General features: G+C 41.3%; 1 protein-coding gene across 1 annotated transcript in view; it reads right to left on the minus strand.

The window, feature by feature from the left end:
- Window positions 1-5,920: 5,920 nt before the first annotated feature.
- Window positions 5,921-19,391, minus strand: part of pnpla3 (patatin-like phospholipase domain containing 3) — a 59,954-nt gene continuing 46,483 nt past the window's right edge. Inside the window, 2 exon segments of the mRNA XM_047023269.1 lie at window positions 5,921-6,217; window positions 6,596-6,703. Coding sequence (XP_046879225.1) covers window positions 6,118-6,217; window positions 6,596-6,703 — 208 coding nt within the window. The 3' untranslated portion in view covers window positions 5,921-6,117.

Here is a 19,391-nt window from a genome sequence, read left to right on the forward strand (position 1 = left end):
TGTAAAACTAAATATTAAGGATTTATAAATGAATTTAACAATCAATTATCTTTGAATGAGCGTGCCTGTTCTTATCCACTTCTTCGTTGTTTCTCCTCACCTCAATCCGGTGACCTGCGTCCAGTTGCATAGCGATTGTCTCTGCCTAGCATGGCTAGCTTGATTGTATTCTTCATGTGTGCCTTTGTGCACTTGTTTTGTTTTCTCAGATAAATGTTTAATGTCCTTAACTCTGGTAACAGTCCATGCTGTATCTGTTCCGAATGTTATAAAAAGCAAGCACGGCAAAATAAGGCATTAACATGATTGCATCCAGCTAGCCAGGCCTTTTTGTTGTAGCTTACCAATCGTGGGAGAAACCTCTGTGTATGATTTACCTCTACCCTTTTCGCTCGCCTGTAGTGTAATTTTGATGTCAGGTTGGGCCAAACTCTTTTATTTTCTTCACTAAAGTTCTCCTTTCAAAAGTATTTTGAAGAGGATATCTGACAGAATTTGAGAAATGAGAACGTCTGAAGTCCGGAGTCATTCATTTTCAATTAAGTAGGCCCTACAGTCACAAAATCACTTCTATACTCTAACTCTGCTTGGGGCGCTAATTCCAGCACCCTTTAGGCATCATTTTTGGGGACGCTGATTGGCTAAATACTGTATGTTTTTCTTGTTCGTAACGGTCAGCAATTCACCTATCGCCAGCAGGTTGGTAGGCGTTTCGATGGGCGCTTTTTCTAGCGCCCAAGATGTCGAGCATGAAGTAAATTTATTAGAGCTGTCAAACGATGAAAATATTTAATCGCGTTTAATCGCATTAATGTCAATTAATCGCACATTTCTATCTATTTTAAATGTCCCTTGATTTCTTTTTCATCCATTCTTTTTTCAAATTTTAATGCTCTTATCGACATGGAAAAGTGGTTCGGATTGCTTTGTGCAAATGTATTTTTTTAAATTGAAAACAACATTGCAATCGCCTGGCTTTGACGAGCAGGCGGAGAATTTGCATCAGCTGTGTGCTTGGCTGTGTGCCATCAAAATTGTATTTTCGACTCCACGACGTGCTGCGATGATAGCTCATTCCCTCCGGCTCAGTTCACAACGACAGAACACACTGATCACTTTGGTCTTGTCAATGGAACCATTTGGCAACCTTTTAAAAGTAAACTTTCCATTCAGAATCTTATTGGCATCCATTTCGGCGTCTGGCGCTGGCAATCAACTCAAAACGTAACGTTAGCCTACTACCAGAGAATGTCTAATATCCGTAAACGGGCTCTCCTACAACTGTTTAGCCGGCTCGCAAGCCCAAACAAGTGTGTGTGGCGTGCCTGTTGTTTTGTTTCCGGTCTAGCTAGATCCGGTGTGGTATTGTAGTTTTTCTAACGTCAGTGGTTGTTGCAACAGAATGTGAAAAAAAACTAAAGTTTGCTAGGTCAAAAAGAGCGTTAATCGCGCGAAAAAAAATTTTACGCCGTTAATTTGGGTTTGCGTTAACGCCGTTAATAACGCGTTAAACTGACAGCACTAAAATTTAGCCCAAAACAGGATTTTAGTATATATATACACAACACTTTATTGTGTATTTTTAACACAGTCATGCTTAAAATGAGTAGTTATTGTTTATAAAATATATTACATGAAAAACTAAAATCTAAAACACTTTTCACCAGGAAGGGTGGCGCCCTAGCGCCCTTTATTGATCAGCTGCCACTGGTCCCAAGTTACTTTACCTCAAATGTTTCTGCTAAATAAAACAACTGATTCCAACAGATGCTAACGCCAGCCATCTCAACGATCATGTTCCCCACTCTCACACAGTAGTCACTACCTGTCTATAAGTCCGCTATCATAAAATAGCAGTAAAAAGTAAACGCTCTCTGTGTGGGCTGAATGACTGTACCCCAAATGTGTGACAAATCAAGGGGACATGTCAGACACCTGTCAATCACAAGTTCCCACTCTTGTACAGTAGCACCCTTAGCTGTCATTGGTCAAAAGTCAGTGGCCTGTGGGTTGAATTCATTCAGCCCAAACTAACAGCAAACCAAGGGGTCGTGCCTTAACACCTTTCACATACACTATGTGTAGCTGTTCATTGGTAGCTGATGCATTTGGGCTGTAAAAAATAAGACCTTTTTTTGTTTTTTGTGTGACTACTTGTTCTTGCTGCTCTAGGTTTTTAAACAATAATAATTTTCTCAACTTTGTTGTAAAAGATAGGGAGTGCTTAGCCCCATTTATACCAGCTCCCCTGGTGAGTATAAAAGGGAATTATTCTCAAGCTACTTCTTCTGAGGTAGTTCTTCTCAGCTTCTTCTACTACAACTTCTAATTCCGTCTCTTCTTTGTTGTGTTTTGCAGGATAATATAAAGGACCTCAACTCAAAGTACTGCAATTCTTTATATTTATTGTATTTTCGACCAGAAAACTTTTATTTGACTTATTTAGGGGCCATATTTGCTTTCTACCTGCTTTTGTTATTCACATGACTCTTCTCCTTTCACTGCTGCTGTGCCACTTTGGATCAATTGAAGTTCCTGCATGTCTGTCATTCTGTCTGATTTAAAACCTAAGTCACACCTAAATCCATCAAACAGGTCTACAGATCTTTTCAGTAAAAATCACAATGTAAAGGATCACAATGACTCTTGTTGAGAGACTTGTTGCTCTTGTTGGTTAGTTGTAACTGACTTAAAACTACTGTACTTGCTGTGTAATATATTTTTTGCTGCTTACTTTTTTTTCCACAGGTACACCCTTTTTTGAGGTTCATGTTGTTAAATTGTTTAATTGTAACTTGTTCAACTACATGCTCTTATGGTTCTTCCCTTTGGGACTTATTTAGTTTTCACAGTGTATTGAAATGTTGTACTAACAAAATTAACTCTGCTTCAAACCCCCACAAACTTTTCTCTACCTTCTCCACCCTTCTTAACCCACCTCCCCCACCCCCTCCCTCCACCCTGACAGCAGACGACTTTTCCTCCTTCTTTGAGAAAAAAGTCGCCGACATTAGCAGTCGGTTCCCTAAACCCACCTTTCCTACCCTCTCACCCTCCATGACTGACCCAACTAAATGTCTAAACTCTTTCTCTCCCCTGTCCGAGGCAGAGCTCTCTGACCTCATTCTCTCTCATCGCCCCACCTCCTGTCCCCTTGATCCTGTCCCCTCCCCTCTCTTTCAATCCATCTCCCCCTCTATCATAACTTTTCTGCTCCATGTTCTAAACTCCTCTCTTACCTCTGGCACCTTCCCCTCTGCCTTCAAACAGGCCAGAGTTACCCCTCTACCCAAAAAAACCTCCCTTAACCCTGCCGTCCTCCAGAACTACAGACCGGTATCACTGTTACCCTTCTTCTCTAAAACAATTGAACGTGCTGTATCTAACCAACTGTCTAACTTTCTTTCTCAGAACAACCTGCTTGACCCCAACCAATCGGGCTTCAAGACCGGCCACTCCACAGAGACTGCCCTCCTTTCAGTCACCACTGCCCTCCAGTCTGCCAGAGCAGCTTCGAGGTCATCCGTCATCATTCTGCTGGACCTTTCTGCGGCGTTTGATACGGTTAACCACCAGATCCTGCTCTCCAGACTCTCTGAGATGGGGATCACTGGCACTGCACTCCAGTGGATCTCATCCTACCTGTCGGGAAGATCATACCAGGTCTCCTGGGGAGGCAAAGTGTCAGACCCTCGCCAGCTCTCCACTGGTGCCCCATAGGGCTCCGTCCTTGGACCCCTCCTCTTCTCTCTGTATACCACCTCACTTGGACCAATTATCACCTCCCATGGCTTCTCCTACCACTGCTACGCTGACGACACGCAGCTGTACCTGTCGTTCCCCCCGACCGATCTGGGGATCTCAGCTAGGATTGAGGCCTGCCTCGCAGACATCTCTGCCTGGATGACTGAGCACCACCTCCAGCTGAAGCTTGCCAAAACGGAACTTCTCATCATCCCGGCCAAACCCTCCATCTCCCACGACCTCTCAATCACCCTGGGATCTGCGACGGTGACCCCCTCATCCTCTGCCAGGAACCTTGGGGTTACCATGGATGACGAGCTCTCCCTCACGGCCCACATTGCTGCGGTCTCCCGGTCGTGTAGATTCACCCTCTACAACATCCGGAAGATCAGGAGATACCTGTCTGAGCACTCCACCCAGCTGCATGTCCAAGCAATGGTCCTCTCCAAGTTGGACTACTGCTTCTCGCCGGTCTCCCAGCATGCGCAACCCGCCCTCTTCAGAGGATTCAGAACGCAGCGGCCCGCCTGGTCTACAATCTACCCAGACGCTCCCACGTTACCCCGCTCCTCATCTCCCTCCACTGGCTACCCATAACGGCCCGCATCAGATTCAAGACCCTGGTACTGACCTTCCGAGCAGTGAACGGGACTGCACCCAACTACATCAAGTCTCTCCTGCAGCCTTACACCCCCACCCGCCACCTACGGTCCTCTTCAGACAACCGCCTGGTGGTCCCACCGCTCAAGACCGCCCGGTCCCAACACAAGCTCTTCTCCTGCCTGGCCCATCAGTGGTGGAATCACCTCCCCACCTCCATCAGAGACACAGACTGTCTCTCCACCTTCAAAAGAAGGCTCAAGACGCACTTGTTCCGGGAGTACAACGGTACTTAGGAATGGTTTGTTGAACCCAACGCTAGTTTCCTCAAGGATCACAATGACTCTTGCTTAGACTGTTGCTCTTGTTGGTTAGTGGTAGCTGATTTAAACTGTTGTATTATATTTAATCCTATTTTTATTGCTCTCCTACAGGTACACTTGCACTTAGAGATTCATGTTGTGTCTTAACTACATGCTCTTATTGTTTCTTCCCTTTAGCACTTATTTTTGGTTGTTCACAATGTGTACTTCTGGTTTTGGCTACCTGCAATGCTTTGGGGCTATCTTGTTGTTATTATCATTGACCTATGCACTTTGTAAAGCTCTCTCTTGGAAGTCGCTTTGGATAAATGCGTCTGCTAAATGAATAAATGTAAAATGTAAAAATGTAAATGTATGCTTCATGTTTTGGCTACCCCCAAAGTTTGTACCCTGTAATGAAACATAGAATAAGCTAATGAGGCCCTCTAAGAGTTGTTTAGCAAGACAGAAAGCTCAGTGCCAGCAGCCCACTACTTTCCAGCCAATTGTGTTGCAGCAATCCTGTTCCCACCGATCGGCAAGGCAAGCCTTCTTCCTTGTTTTTTTGTGTGAAACCACTGTGAATCAAACTCGAGCTGGAAGAAAGTGTGGTAGTTCAGACAAAAATTGATAATTTCTCATATTTGAATTTATTTAAAAATATTACCTAATACAGGTTTAAATTCACTTTATTGATGTTATTGTGTTTGCAATGACAAAGAAAAACTTTTAACAGTTTGAGATTAGAGGACAATGTTCACCCCTACACAGTGGGAACGACAAGGTTACAACTTATCTACACTTTTCATGATATCCCAACAACAACTGTGATTGAATTATGCTACAAGTTTAGATATGGCATTATAATATGACGTGAGAATTTTAAGTAAATGCAATGGACATGGATTTATTTGACAGTTCTGTGTAAGGACATTCTTTGTCGTAAGAAAGACAGCTTAGCTCACAGTTCAGGTGCCTATGGTCTTCTCTTTCCATATGTAATTTGAATGAAAGCTTAATTTGCCTGAACACAGGTATTGACAGTTACAGTGATCTAGTAAATAACCTGGAAGACAGATTTTCTTAATACGAATAATTGAGTGTTAAAGAGAAACACATATTTGTTTTTTTGGGGGGCACAATACTGTTTTCTAGTAGCCTAGCAAAGTGAACAAAAGTCAAGTGAAGACAATTACCTCGTCCATAGCAACAGTTCTGGTTCCCGCTGTTAGTTGGTTGCATGATCTGACTGTCATTCATCCACCTGCTTCACCTTTTCACACACTCCATCCAGCCTTATGGCTGGAATTTGAGTGGGGGCAAGAGCTTGATATTCCAGCAAAAGTCATGGGTGCATGGGACTTTCAGGCTCTTCTTCTGAACCATCAAAAAAGCTAATCTGTTGTGGGGCGAGGCTATGGGTGCATAATCTGGGCCCAAAGTTTAAGGTAGATAAAGAGGTAGGGATTTCTCAGTACTGGCAGTGGGAAGACAGCGACAGCGGCCGGTCTCTGCTCATGTGTTGCTCTAAAGTGGGTGGTAAACTCAGGCAATTCCTCATGTAGGGCTCACTGTGAATTGTGAAAGACAAGGGGGGGTCACTTAAGCTTAAAAAGCCTTTCATCGACCACTATTCTACTTGCTTTCAGTCAGGGTACCACTATTACTAAACTAAAAATAGGCAAGCAAGAAAGAATGAAAATTAGAAGGTATTCCTTCACCCATGTATGATATAACCCACAAAAAAAAAGAAATCTATGATTAGACATTAGATTAGAAATGTTTTATCTTTGTAGTAGCCACTTAGAGGTATGATTGACTGACTGCCACCTACCTCCCCATATAGTGTGTTTATTCCCTCTACAGAGGGTGGGAGTACAACATAAAGGCTTTTAAGACTACAGCCCAAACAGCACTAACAGGGACAAGGAGCTTGTCCTGTCTCTCACCTGTTGGGTTCTGCTGTGGCTCCCTTCCAGGCCTGCCTGTAAACATCCCCAGCCACCCCCCAAAGCCAACGCACATCTGCAGGAACCTCAGGGATCCACTCTATAAACCTGGAGGAATAAAGAGGTAGAGGATAGAGATTAACTAGGGAGTTGACTATAGGAGGGGTTCCCAAACGTTTTCTGCCCCCCCCCCCCCCCCCCGGCCCCGCCGGAGCTGAGCTGTGTGTGGACGAGGGGTCCAATTTAGTTTGGATTTATGTCATTACATAATCTAGTGACTTCTAGCGATGTTCAGAGTGCCAACAGCGACTTCTGGTGAGATTTTGGGGGCAACATTAGAGGCACACAAACGGTTCTACCTGTCTCCCATGTCAAAACGAGTATAGAAGCATGCTTTTTGACACAATTTATGTGTAAGTACTACAAACATTGAGGGACTAGTTGGGGTTGGAAACAAATAATAATTATATAAATATATTCATTTATATAAATATAGCTGCATGCGGGTTCCTCCGCAAAATGGCAAAAAATTAAAAAAAAAATGACCATTCTAGAAGGTCAAGAGTTGGACAGCAAGAGAGCAAAACTACTTCATGTTGGGCCAACTACAATAGGCTGAATGGGGATTTGAATTCATGAGCATAAGGTTACAAGGCAGCCTCTCTATCCTCTCTGCTACACACCAACTGTAGAGAATGTATGAGTAGAAAGGGCAGAGTATTAGCTTTGGGACAAAGGTTGCGAAGCGGTTGACATTTCAAAGTGGAATTGCATGAAATTGCGCATTTGCGGTATTTCATAATGATGTCATCCTGTTTAACTAAACAGATATTCAAATTTAAGACAGGCTAAAAGACTCCAGCTGGATTCAAACCTACAACCTTATACTTTGCAGGTCACTGTCTCAGTACATTGAGCTGTTCTCAGTGTTGAATATTGTCATGTTCAGTTACTGTATAAAAAAGTAAGCTGTTTCTTCTGTGGTAAGCGTTGTTAGATTCAGTCAAAGTTTAAACTACTCAAATTCAATCATATTTTGACATACCAAGGTGAAATTGTTGATGGTACTTCAGAGTGATGTCATCTTGAACCCAATAAGGTTTGAAAACCATCAGTCAAAATAATATTTGATTTATTGACACAAAGATATTGAGGCAATGTGGACATTTACATAAATACACCCCTTTCAGACATTTTGTATTACATTTCTCATTCCATTTCACCCTATATAAAAACACACCTGCCCGCACACTATCCCAATCCTTGCTGTTTACCTCCTTCCCAGCACAAATCAACCCAGCGCAAGTCAGCCAAAGCAGAAATGCTGTAGCGGACGAATGAGGTTTAGATGTCGACCAAAAATTGTCTCCCACAATCAAAACACATTCCCGAATTTCTCAAAGATGGCTTGAAGACATTATCCAGAACCACAGACAATTTACAATCAAGAATAGCCTCATTGGCAATAGGTCTATGGCACAGCCCAGAGCCATAGAAAAAGAGTTGCGACAGTTCCATAGACTCCCATTGTTATCGAGGAATGTGGAAATAAAGCGTGTCTCACGCGACCTTTAATTCCAAACATTGTATTGTTATTAGTAGTATTTCATATAGCCAACTTTAGATACAATTTTTTGTAAGATTATATTTTGTTAGATTCTAAATGCAGTTAGAGCTAGACTGTAGGTCTAGTATCTAACATAGAGCTAAGCAACACTGTAGCTAGCTAAAGAGGGCGTGTATCATAACCAGAAGTTTGTTGGTTTATAGTCTGTCTTATGTCAATAATAACTACTTACTAACCGAGAGTGAGGTCATGCCGGGAAATATCAAACTGAGGCTGGAACGTATCGACCGAGCGATATGGCATTTTTAGCTTCCTTTCATTTTGTAAACGAAAATAAATGGTCCCTCTAGGCTAATTGTAGCTAGCTCTCAAGTCTTCTCACGGTGTGTTTCATGTGTTGCCTAGCAACTCATTACTTTTGATAGAAAGCGCACAACATGGTTCTGCTAAAATGGCTTTAATTTCAACACAAAATAACGACTCAAGTGATTTTAAGAGTCTAGTCTTCATCCTCACTTTTGATGACAAATCTTTTCAGCATCATCTGGAAAGTAAAACTCAGCAGCTGACTCGTCGATATTGCTCATTTTGAAGCTGATGTAGTGAATGACGGGGTTAGTAGGGGAGCGGTCAAGCGCTGCACTGATAATTGGGCAAGTGGCTGCACCTGTGGAGGGGAATGTCGAGAGGGGTATAAATGGGGAGAAGGTCGGTAGGGGAGTGGTTGGTCTGGGAGCCATTGTGGTGGACATCGCGAATCGTTAAAACACACTGTACGCAATCGGGGGGTGGCGGCGTTCGCAGACCATTTAGGGCTGCCGGCATGAAGACAGCGAGGGGGGACAGGGCGAGGTTCCTGGCGGGCGACCTAGATAGCGGGGCTATAGGCGTACCCTTGTCCGCTCCCAGCCTGTGGAGGAGGCTCTCCTGATGTTTGTGGAGCGGCCTCAAAGCGCAGACCCCAGGGGAGGGTCCCGAACCCCCGGAGAGCTGAGTACATGATTCTAATTTCTATCCCTTGTTCATTGTGTAGGTAGCCGCACATGATTAGTTTTAGGTCTCGATTTTAAAGAATAGAGCGGAGAATTGAGTACCGCGAGAGGCACTGCGCACCCGTACCTAAGAGAGACCCCACCAGTGGTCCCGAGAACAAGCTTGACTTTGCGGTGAAGTGTGGGTGTGATAGCACCATGTGGCCAATGCGTGCAGTGCCCTAGGGGGATTTGAGCGTGGGTTTGTAGTGTAAGGACATGTTTGCCGTGCCCCGTGGGGGTGTTTATTTAAGAGGGGCAGCCCAAGTGACAGGCACCGAGGTCGGCCCGGTGGGGGGTTTCTAAGTGCGGGACTCTAAGGCCAGGAGATCTGTGTGCCTGGCTCAATGCTCTATTTTATGAATTCAAATAAAGTGACATTTTTGTACCTTGAGTTCCCTCTCCTATGTCCAGGGGTGTACTCTCACTAGCCTGCATTGACTAACTACACCATAGCGGAGGCAAGGTTTATTACACTGACGTCAAGAGGGCAATACGGATCTGTATCAGACCGGCGAGGAGGGCAATACGCGGCTGGCATGACTACCCATTAGCCAATCAGAAAGCTCGTACTGTCGTTGCCATATAATATAATGTTTTATTGAATACAGTTGGTTGTCTTGTATATTCTGTTCTATTTTTTATATTGAACAGTTGCTGGTGATAATGGTTAGATTCAACTTGCATCAAGTACTACAAATATAAGTGTTGTTAATGTGGTAAATTGTAAGTGGGCTGATGAATAAAAAAACGTTTAACAAGTCCCATTTACTTCAACAGTCGAAGGTTAAACGGTAAGTGGAACAATATAGTCCTCATTAGGCTACTGTTTGTTATGTACAGTTGGTACAGTATGGTAGCTAGCTTAGCCATTTCTAGCTCTGCTTCACAATATTTGCGTTATGTATTATAAGTTAACGTAATAAATAAATGTTAATAAAGTATCAGACATGATACAACACACCAGTAACCAATTGACATTATGTGTTAATATACCGAAAATATCCGTGAATCGAGACGGTGCTTCTGTCTGTCCCGCCAAAAAACATTCAAACAGGTTGACAGCAGTGGGGTTTTTTTTACTACAGCAAGCTACTGGAACCACGTGACAAAAAAGCTCTAGCTTTTTTCCTGTGTTTTAATGGCAGTGAGTTTTCACAATGTTGTATTTCACTCCATTCTACACCAAACACGTCAGGGAGGACTGCCTTTTGTAGATACGAATCAGCTGAAGATAGCCAGAATATATAATTGCTTTAACCGAGCCTGTTTCATTCGTCATTTGCCTGAGAAAGCTACTTCCGTTGGCCAGCTTCATTGAAAACCATTCAAATCGGTTGACAGCAGTGGGGTTTTTCGGAACTACAGCGAGCTACATGAACCACGTGATCACGTGTCGGCAAGATCAAAGCGTGTCGCAACTCTCTTTTTCTATGGCTCTGGGCTCTGGCACAGCCCATGACCAACTCCTTGCAAATATTGATGTATAATGGCCGACTCTCACTTCCCATTAAAGCACACAACATGCACTCTCAGGGTGACCAACAAGATTATTTTAACTAACAAACAACAATATTACAAACATCTAACTGAACGAACGCAACAACTGAAATCCCTTACATAGCTGTTGTAGCCAAACTATTTTCCACAAGTCTTGGCGTTTTTTGCCGTCCCCAAGAGCGCTGACGCTGAATATCCAGCTGTGCACCGACTGCGTGATATGACGAGATGCTAGTGACGCGCTAAGGTCTCGGAGTCTCCTGAAATGGAATGCGTCTTTCTGCCTTGAAGCTGCGTGCGCATCATCAACGACCCCATGTATATGTCAAGATAACATCCAAGCTAACAATTTCGCCAAATCTGACTGCAGCTTTGTATACCATATGTACTATGGTTGTTTGAGTTAAATAACTTGCTTAATGAATTCAATGGCTGTTAAATGTCAAATCCAACTATAAATGTATAAAAGAGAGTTCCAATCAAATCTGAATTCTTTTTAAACCTAGAGGTTTAAAAGACAACATTTGCCTAAACTGACATGCACCAACTCAAGAGAACTGCTTTTCAACATCCATTTACACATTTAATCTCTGTTTTTTACTCTACTCTTAAGGCATAACTATGTTTAACTTAATGTCTGCACCTCTCTGTCACAACTGTCTCTGGAGTGGGGGGTGGGGGCTTCACAGGGTGTCTACAGGTGTAAACATGTTAAATGTAAGACTTTAAGACCTTTTAATACCACTTCCAATTGAAATTAAAGACCAAATTTACGATGGAAATACAAATCGCAAGTGGAAATATACAGTAATCTTCCCAAACACTGGGAAGGGATCTGTTTTTCTCTCAGCATCCTCTGTTGAACTCTGTTGAGCAGGCCTCTGCATGACCCTCCAGACCTGTAAAAGTGAAGAAAGGATCCATGTCAGTTCTACACTTGACATAAACTACAGTTTTGACTGTGAAATGCAGTGGCATTACTTGAACTTGAATCCAAATGTGTTAAACTGATAGAGACCCGGCCATGCAAAGTCACTCCAAACATTTGGCTCGATTGCAGACTCTGGCAAGAGTATTTAGCTCTAAACTGGTTAATATACACATCTGAAAGATGTGTATCCTATTATTGCTATTTTCCATGAAAGACCAGCTCGACCTTTGCCTGTAAACAGTGATTCTGACTGTCAGAGACCTTTAAATAGGCTGACCGAGTGAAACTAGCCTGGCTAACGTAGGTCGCTTTCTCAGGAAAATGACAAATGAAATAGGCTTGTTTTGAAAGATCCTGTATACTGGCTATCTTCAGCAGACTCTTGTCTACAAAAAGCAGCCCTCTCTGACGTTTTAGGACTAGAATTATTGAATTACGATTTTGTTTACACACTGCCAGTGAGTGAGCGAGCCGAGTCTGTCACTGAGGCTAAGTCAAAACAATGTATCCCCGGGATGCAGTCTCACTCCACTTGCAAGTTTTCCACAAATCACAAAAATAATCGGAGCATCTGGCTAAAAGCACCAGTCCCACATCTCCTAAAGGCTGCCTTCCTCGACATTTTTGGTGTCGACCGAACTGTGTGATGGTGAACTTATGAACATGATGCGACCAAAACATGGCTGTTATGGCTAAGCCTATGCGGTCTCCCTGGCGCATAGGCTTATTACAAAGACTTTCACGACCCAAATCAAAATTCTGAGCCAACAGGTCTGTGGGGAATCGCTTGTTCTCCTAAAAGCTGCCCTCCTCTACCTTTTTCTCGACCTTTTTGATGAATTCGCTGAGATGCTACATGATTCAGTAATTACACAGAGGGAAAAAGCTAGCTACTTTTCAAGTTCGGTTTTTCGTCACTTCAAACTCACGATCTAAAGGGCTCAAAGTGCTCAAACCTTCACCATAATTCAAGAGTAGTGTACTTTCCTGAACCCAATCATTGATTTTAGCTTAAAATGTGTAAACATTGGACTTACCGAACGTGGCTGCCACCAACACGGCTATCAAGCGATTCCAGTTGAAAACAACAATGGCCGCTTGGTCAGCACACCATTTCCAGAAAGGATGTGTGTGCGTCTAGCCAAGCTCGCGCATGTGTCAAGTAGGTTGACCACTTGTCCCTCTTTGCGCTTTATCGCACAGCATATTCAATATGCGACGTGCGGGACAAGGGGTGAAAATGCTGTGCGACACAACGCAAAGCGGGACAGTTGGTCACCCTAGTGTGAAAGAGCAGGATGAGCCTGTGAGAATTTGGAGCGTGTGCTGTGGAGCAATTCAATTGAATTCAATCATATATAGACATAGCAAGGTGAAATTGTTTATGGTACTTCAGAGTGATGTCATCTTGAACCCTATTAGGTTTGAAAAACCATGAGTCAAAATTGTATTAGATTTATTGACACAACGATATTGAGGCAATGTGGACATTTACATAAATACACCCCTTTCAGCCATTTTGTATTGCATTTCTTATTCAATTTGACCAATTATAAAAACATAAATTCTACACATCTGTAACAAATTTCAAGTCGATTGGATCTATGGTTCATGAGGAGAAGGGTTTTGAAGGTTGTACCAAATTTGGACAGTACAGCAAAATATATCATGGCGGACCTTATGGGTTCTTGAGGCTTTTTTGTTCCCCTTGAGAAATAAGGCATGTATGGGTGAATGATGGATAAGGATTTTAAAATTGGAGAAAAAAAACTGACAATAATATCAAATTTAAGGACTTTCAATACTTTTTTGAGTGTTGCGTATATATGCAATTACATGTTTCATTTCATATAGACATGGGCTCATTTCTGGCTGTCGATAACTCATAATTCAAAATCAAATCGTAATTTTGGGGGGAATAAAAAAAAAAAAAAAGTTTTCCAGTACAGAAAACAAGACTATTGATGTATCCTTAACTCAACAAATAACAGATTTGTGTAATTTAACACAAAAATATGAGTTAAATTACTTGGCTCTGTCATTGTTAGCCAGAATTACATCCTGTTAGACGGAAGGACATTCTGCAATAATTTTCATGATTACCATAAAAACCATCTTTTGTATCATTTTTCTTACCAACACTCAAACTTGAAACTAAATAAGAGAAATTGACAAGTATGTTTAATGATTTTTAAATGTTTTAATAAAAATTTTAATTGATTAATTTCACTTAACATTACATAAAGTTTTTATAAAACACTTAGGAATTAACAAATTTCATATTTTATGTAGAGAATACATTTAAAGAGAGATGATACTTTTTGAGTAACATTTACATTTATAACCTCATCTAACCATTTGAGTTGCAAACATTTATTAAGACGAGTTTAAATCAGTTTATTTAAGAGAAGATAGGAACTTTTGAACATGTCCAAATGAACTTAAAGACATGTTTGTGACAATATCATGAGTGTGGGCATGTTTTGGGCATGTCACCACATGTTTTGGAATGTGTCCCAGTCAGGGATACATAGTTGTGATGAGCGGTTTGTTAATGGCTCAGGCTCCGATAGGATGGCTTGCATGTCAGACACGTAATAAAATATTACATCTGGGGCTGTTGGCCACACAAAGGCATTTCTGCCCATTGTCTGTCGCATGCAGCTCACTTCAAGTTCATCACCAACCAGATTTAGGACTTGGCCGACAAATGGCTGGGCATCATATTTAACTATGACAAACCTTCCAACAATATCTGTTGTCATAGTATGATGTGGTATTGTTGCTGGAGCACTGGTGGGTAATTCACACAGATTCATGTCCACTTCATTGGGACTGAAGCAGTCACAAATGTAACCCTTCCCTCGGCTGCAGAAGCAGGACAGTTCTCTGTGACTAAACTTTCCAGGGGTAAGAGACACAATCTGGTGAATTTTCATTGTGCCCTTCACAACAGGTAGCTTCTCTGGTACAGCTTCATCTTGTTTCAGGATGTCCTTCTGACACCCAAAAGTACTTGATAGAAGAGGCTGAGGTCTGTAAAGTTTCATAGAGCTCTTTTGGTGTCTGAATATCTACTCCCATTTTCACCCGCTGATCAGCCATGCGCTTTACAGCACCACCCACCTCATCAGGTGCACCTTTACCATGGGTTCTCTCAGAGAAATTCCAGGTCACCTCCTTGAACCCCCAAATAAAGGGCAGCGTTGTCAGGAGATAGAAGTTGCACTTATTTCTATATTGTGTAACAGGCCCATCACTCATGAAGTGGATGGATGTAAGAGTGGGCTTCTGCTCCTTCAACTTCTTTAAAATTGGCTCAATGTGTGCCCACACTGCTCTTTCATCATGGCGAAGGCTGTCCGAGATTGTGGCATATGATTGGCTCCCATGGGATGTGTAGACCACACTGGTGTGAATTGTGGCCTGTTTACGACTTCCACCAAAATGGAAAGCTTGAATCTCTTTGTGGAGCTTGCAAGCATAGTTTTCCGAGAAATCCATGTGGACCACTACCTCTGTGTCACTGATGGTTTCTTTCACTTGTCTGCATTGCTCAACCTGGTGTATCCAGTTGTAGTGATGTTTGGCAAGCAGATCAAGTTTTTCATTTAGTATTCTTTGTAGGTCCTGCCATGTTCCACATTCAGCTTTTTCACAAAGTTTGTGAATTCCTTCTCACCAGAGGTGGTCTTGACCCTTTTCCACTGTAGCCATGTGGTGGTGGTGTTCTGTTCTTGAGGAGCTATTTCCACATCTTTGTAACAGCACTTAACACAAACACGATACATACAATCTTTTCTAAGAGGATCACACACAATGGATGCCAACAACTGTGAAACACTTGCCACTTTTACAAAGCCACTTTGAAATAGTTTCTCAACAAGCATCTGGACGTTTTCGTGGTCAATGCAGGCGCAAGTGTTGCGATCACTTGTTTTAGGTTCCGTGATGTAGAATGGGAGCAAGCGCACAAACTGTCTATATGACAGTGTCAGTTCCTTTTGTGTTTCCTTATTGTAGTGTAAATGTAGTTCTTTCATGGTTTTTTGTAGGACTCTTCTTTGAACTTTCTCTTGTTTTTTTGTTACTGTGTCTTTTTTTCCAGGTAAAAGTCTACTATTTTCATCCCTACACAGGAAGCGAGTAACCTCTGCCTTTTTTACTGCAGAGAGTTTCTTGGCTCCACGTGGCTTGTGTTTCTCACTGACTCGTGCAGCACTTGTTTTGTTAACCCTATGCAGACGTTTTCTTAGTTTCTCCAATTTTTTTTGGGACAGAGCAAGTTGCCTTTTAAGTTTGACAATTGTATTCTTTAGTTTATTGTTGTTTTGGCTTTTTATTGCCATGTTGCAATCATTTCTTTCTGGGGTAGACGAAGCAAGTGGCTGGACATCCTCTTGTGGTTCTCTGGGTGGTTGTAGCTGAGGTACATCTGGCTCTCTGGGTGAGTGTGGCTGAGGGTCATCCAGTGGTCTGGGTTGGGGTTCTCCAAGAGTAGACCCATTCATTGAGACTGGAGTGTTGTTCATTAGTTCTTTGACTTGCTTTATTCTCTCCCTCCGATTCCTCTGGTTTACCCTCCACTGCTCCCTTTTCTTCTTTGCAGCTGAAGGGCTCATCAGCCGTACAGGTGTTTTGGGGACTGGCCTTGATTTGTAGTAGCTACAAACAGTAATAATAATAAAAGTATTAGATTGTGATCACATCAATTTAACTACAATCTTATTTTCAAAATATGACAGTAACGCTGTAAAATGATATGGCTTCAAACAATGGCCACGGGTATAGTCTGACAAATTAAACTAGTAAACTAATTAGTGTGAACCTATTTTTAAGAATATTCCAAGTTTGCTTGTTACATACCATCACTTCACTTGTTTATCACTATAATACCTTGCTCTCTTTTTCTCAAGATACTCAGCCCTAGCTTCTGCATCTGCATTTTTCCTGGCTCTGAACCGTCTCTGCCTCTCTTTATTAGACAGAGGCATCTGGAAGGACATAATTGACCTTAAAATATCAGAATCTATATACTAAGGCTTTAATCAAATGTTGCGACATTAATAAATGATTACATTATTCATGTTTGACTGACGTTACAACATTCAAATAAATTATGATGACCCATGTGACCCATGGAATCATATGAAATCAAGATTAATTAAGGAGATGATATGGGGTGAAAACATACAAATATGTAAAAAATGTTAATATGTTACTATAAGTATGCCCAAAAGTTTACAAATACTAATAAAAAGCTAGATTGTTATACATGTCATTCTAGATTACGAATGACATGTCCTGGCTAACAGAGAATTTTTGTTATCCAAGAATGACAAATAAAAAAAAAAATCTTTATAATCAGGCACTAACTTAACCACCTATGGAAAATCACTACTTAGCTATCATCACTTTGAGGTAATCTTTTAGATCAAATAGATAGTTTTTTTTATATAAAAACATTATAAATGTTTTGTAAGTGTTATCCAAAAGGACACTTGCTATTGCTACAAAGTGCACCAGTGACTGAAAAGGTCAAAATATCAACATATGAAGAGACGCTTACTTACTTTGGCACATGTTTTGGGGCTCCTTTGGGTCTTCTTTTTGATACAATATGATGTCACATGACATTTCAGATTGCATTATGATCCAAAATGGTCATTGATGTCTGTTATCCAGGACTGACATTTAAAAAATCACAGTTTGGAGACAGAAGTCTTTCTGTCATAAAATTGTTTATAAGCTTAGTATTATCACTACATGTTTAGGTATCATTGAAAACATCAGTACTATTATGCCCGAGCATATTTGAAATACTTTTATTAATATATATATATATTTTTTGTATTTTTATGTTTAGATTTTAAGCTGGGACAGTTACCCAGAATGACATTTTGGGACTTTTGAGCTAAATAATTCCTTAATGATTGTTTTATTTATATTGAATATTCATATGACTAATTAAGACGGGAAGATTGAGTCATTTAATGTATGTATTTAAAAATGTAAATATGTTTTATATCATGAATATGGTTTGGACACCAGAATTGATATGCCACGTCACTGACCCGTATACCGATTTTCAGGCATTTTGGAATAATGGGGCGCTGGGGAAATCACGTAGACTTTGGGCGTGTTTTATAGCGCCACTTATGGGCGCACATGGGCCACTAGACGTGTGGGAGTAGTGAGGAACCTGTTGTATCATTGGGCCAAATTGTAAAAAATCGGGTCCAGGACTTTTTGAGCTGTTGGGCCATTTAGCGGAGAAATATAATAATAATAGGAATACTAACAAAAACAATAGGTTTCCTCCTACCGGAGGAACCCTAATAATTATATGTGAGATACTAGTATTGTGCCTTGCCAACAATAAGCACACTTAATAATACCAGTTACCTTGGTCGACAGTGGTTATTTGTCAATGTATCAATGTATTTTTGGAGTGTAAATACTTTTGTTAATTTTGATGCACTCATGAATTATTCTCAGTGTACATCAAATTAATTGAATTGTGCTTGTCCTGCTTATCCACACTTGACCCACCCATCTGCTCCATCCTTGCTCTCAAGTGATAAAATGAACTCAGCTTCCAACTACACCACTCTGTCATTTCTGACTTTACAATGAGGAATGAGGTCTGAAGAAACTAATCTAGACTTTTGATCAACTAAGAGTTGATCAAAGCGCACAGCACTTTAATTGGAAATGTACCTTTTTGGGTGTGTTTGCATTTGGCAAGGCACAATCTATATTCTCTTTCATACATATTTGGGTGTGCTTGCCCTTTGGCAAGGCCAAACCTATATTCTCTCTCATATATTTAGGGTTCGGAACCTATTGTAACTGTTAGTATTCCTATTATTGCTATTTTCCATGAAATGGCTCAATATCTCAAAAAGGTGACGCTATAAGCCATGCCCAAAGTCTACGTGACTACCCCTTCACCCCATTACGCCAAAAGTGTGTATACATACCTTATTCCTCATGGGGAATAAAAAAGTATCAGGACCCATAACGTCAGACTTATGAAGTTTCTTGTACTGTCCAAATTTGGGACAACCTTCAAAACCATTCTCCTCATAAACCATAAATCTGTTATTTGTAAAATGTGTTATAGATGTGTAGGATACATGTCTTTCAAAACGTCATTTTGCAAAAATTAATACTACACAATACTGCTGAATCAGACATATTTATGTAAATGGTGTCAGATGGCTGAGCGGTTAGGGAATTGGGCTATTAATCAGAATGTTGCCGGTTTGATTCCTGGCTGTGCAAAATGACGTTGTGTCCTTGGGCAAGGCACTTCACCGTGTTTTCCTTGGGGGAATGTCCCTGTACTTACTGCAAGTCGGTCTGGATAAGAGCGTCTGCTAAATGACCAAATGTAATGTTATGTAATGTAAATGCCTCAATGTCTGTGTGTCAATAATGCAAATGTCCTTATGACTGCTGATTTTTTAAATCCAGTGGGCTTCACATATTACATCACCCTGAAGTCCCATGCACAATTTCACCTTAATATGTCAAAATACGACTGTATTACAGTTGTTTAAACGTGGGCCAAATCGGACTATGTTTGCATTGCACAGGAGAAACGGCTAATTTTTTAAGCCATTCCTTTGAAGCGCAAGGTTATAGGTTCAAAGACAGCCACAGACATTGAGCCTGTCGTGACACTGATTATCTGTTTAGTGAAACAGGGAGCCAGGTACACCACAGTAGGTGTATATCTGTGTAGTCATAATGGTAATGGTG

Source organism: Hypomesus transpacificus, chromosome 7 (genome assembly GCF_021917145.1).
Source record: "Hypomesus transpacificus isolate Combined female chromosome 7, fHypTra1, whole genome shotgun sequence".
Taxonomy (NCBI): domain Eukaryota; kingdom Metazoa; phylum Chordata; class Actinopteri; order Osmeriformes; family Osmeridae; genus Hypomesus; species Hypomesus transpacificus.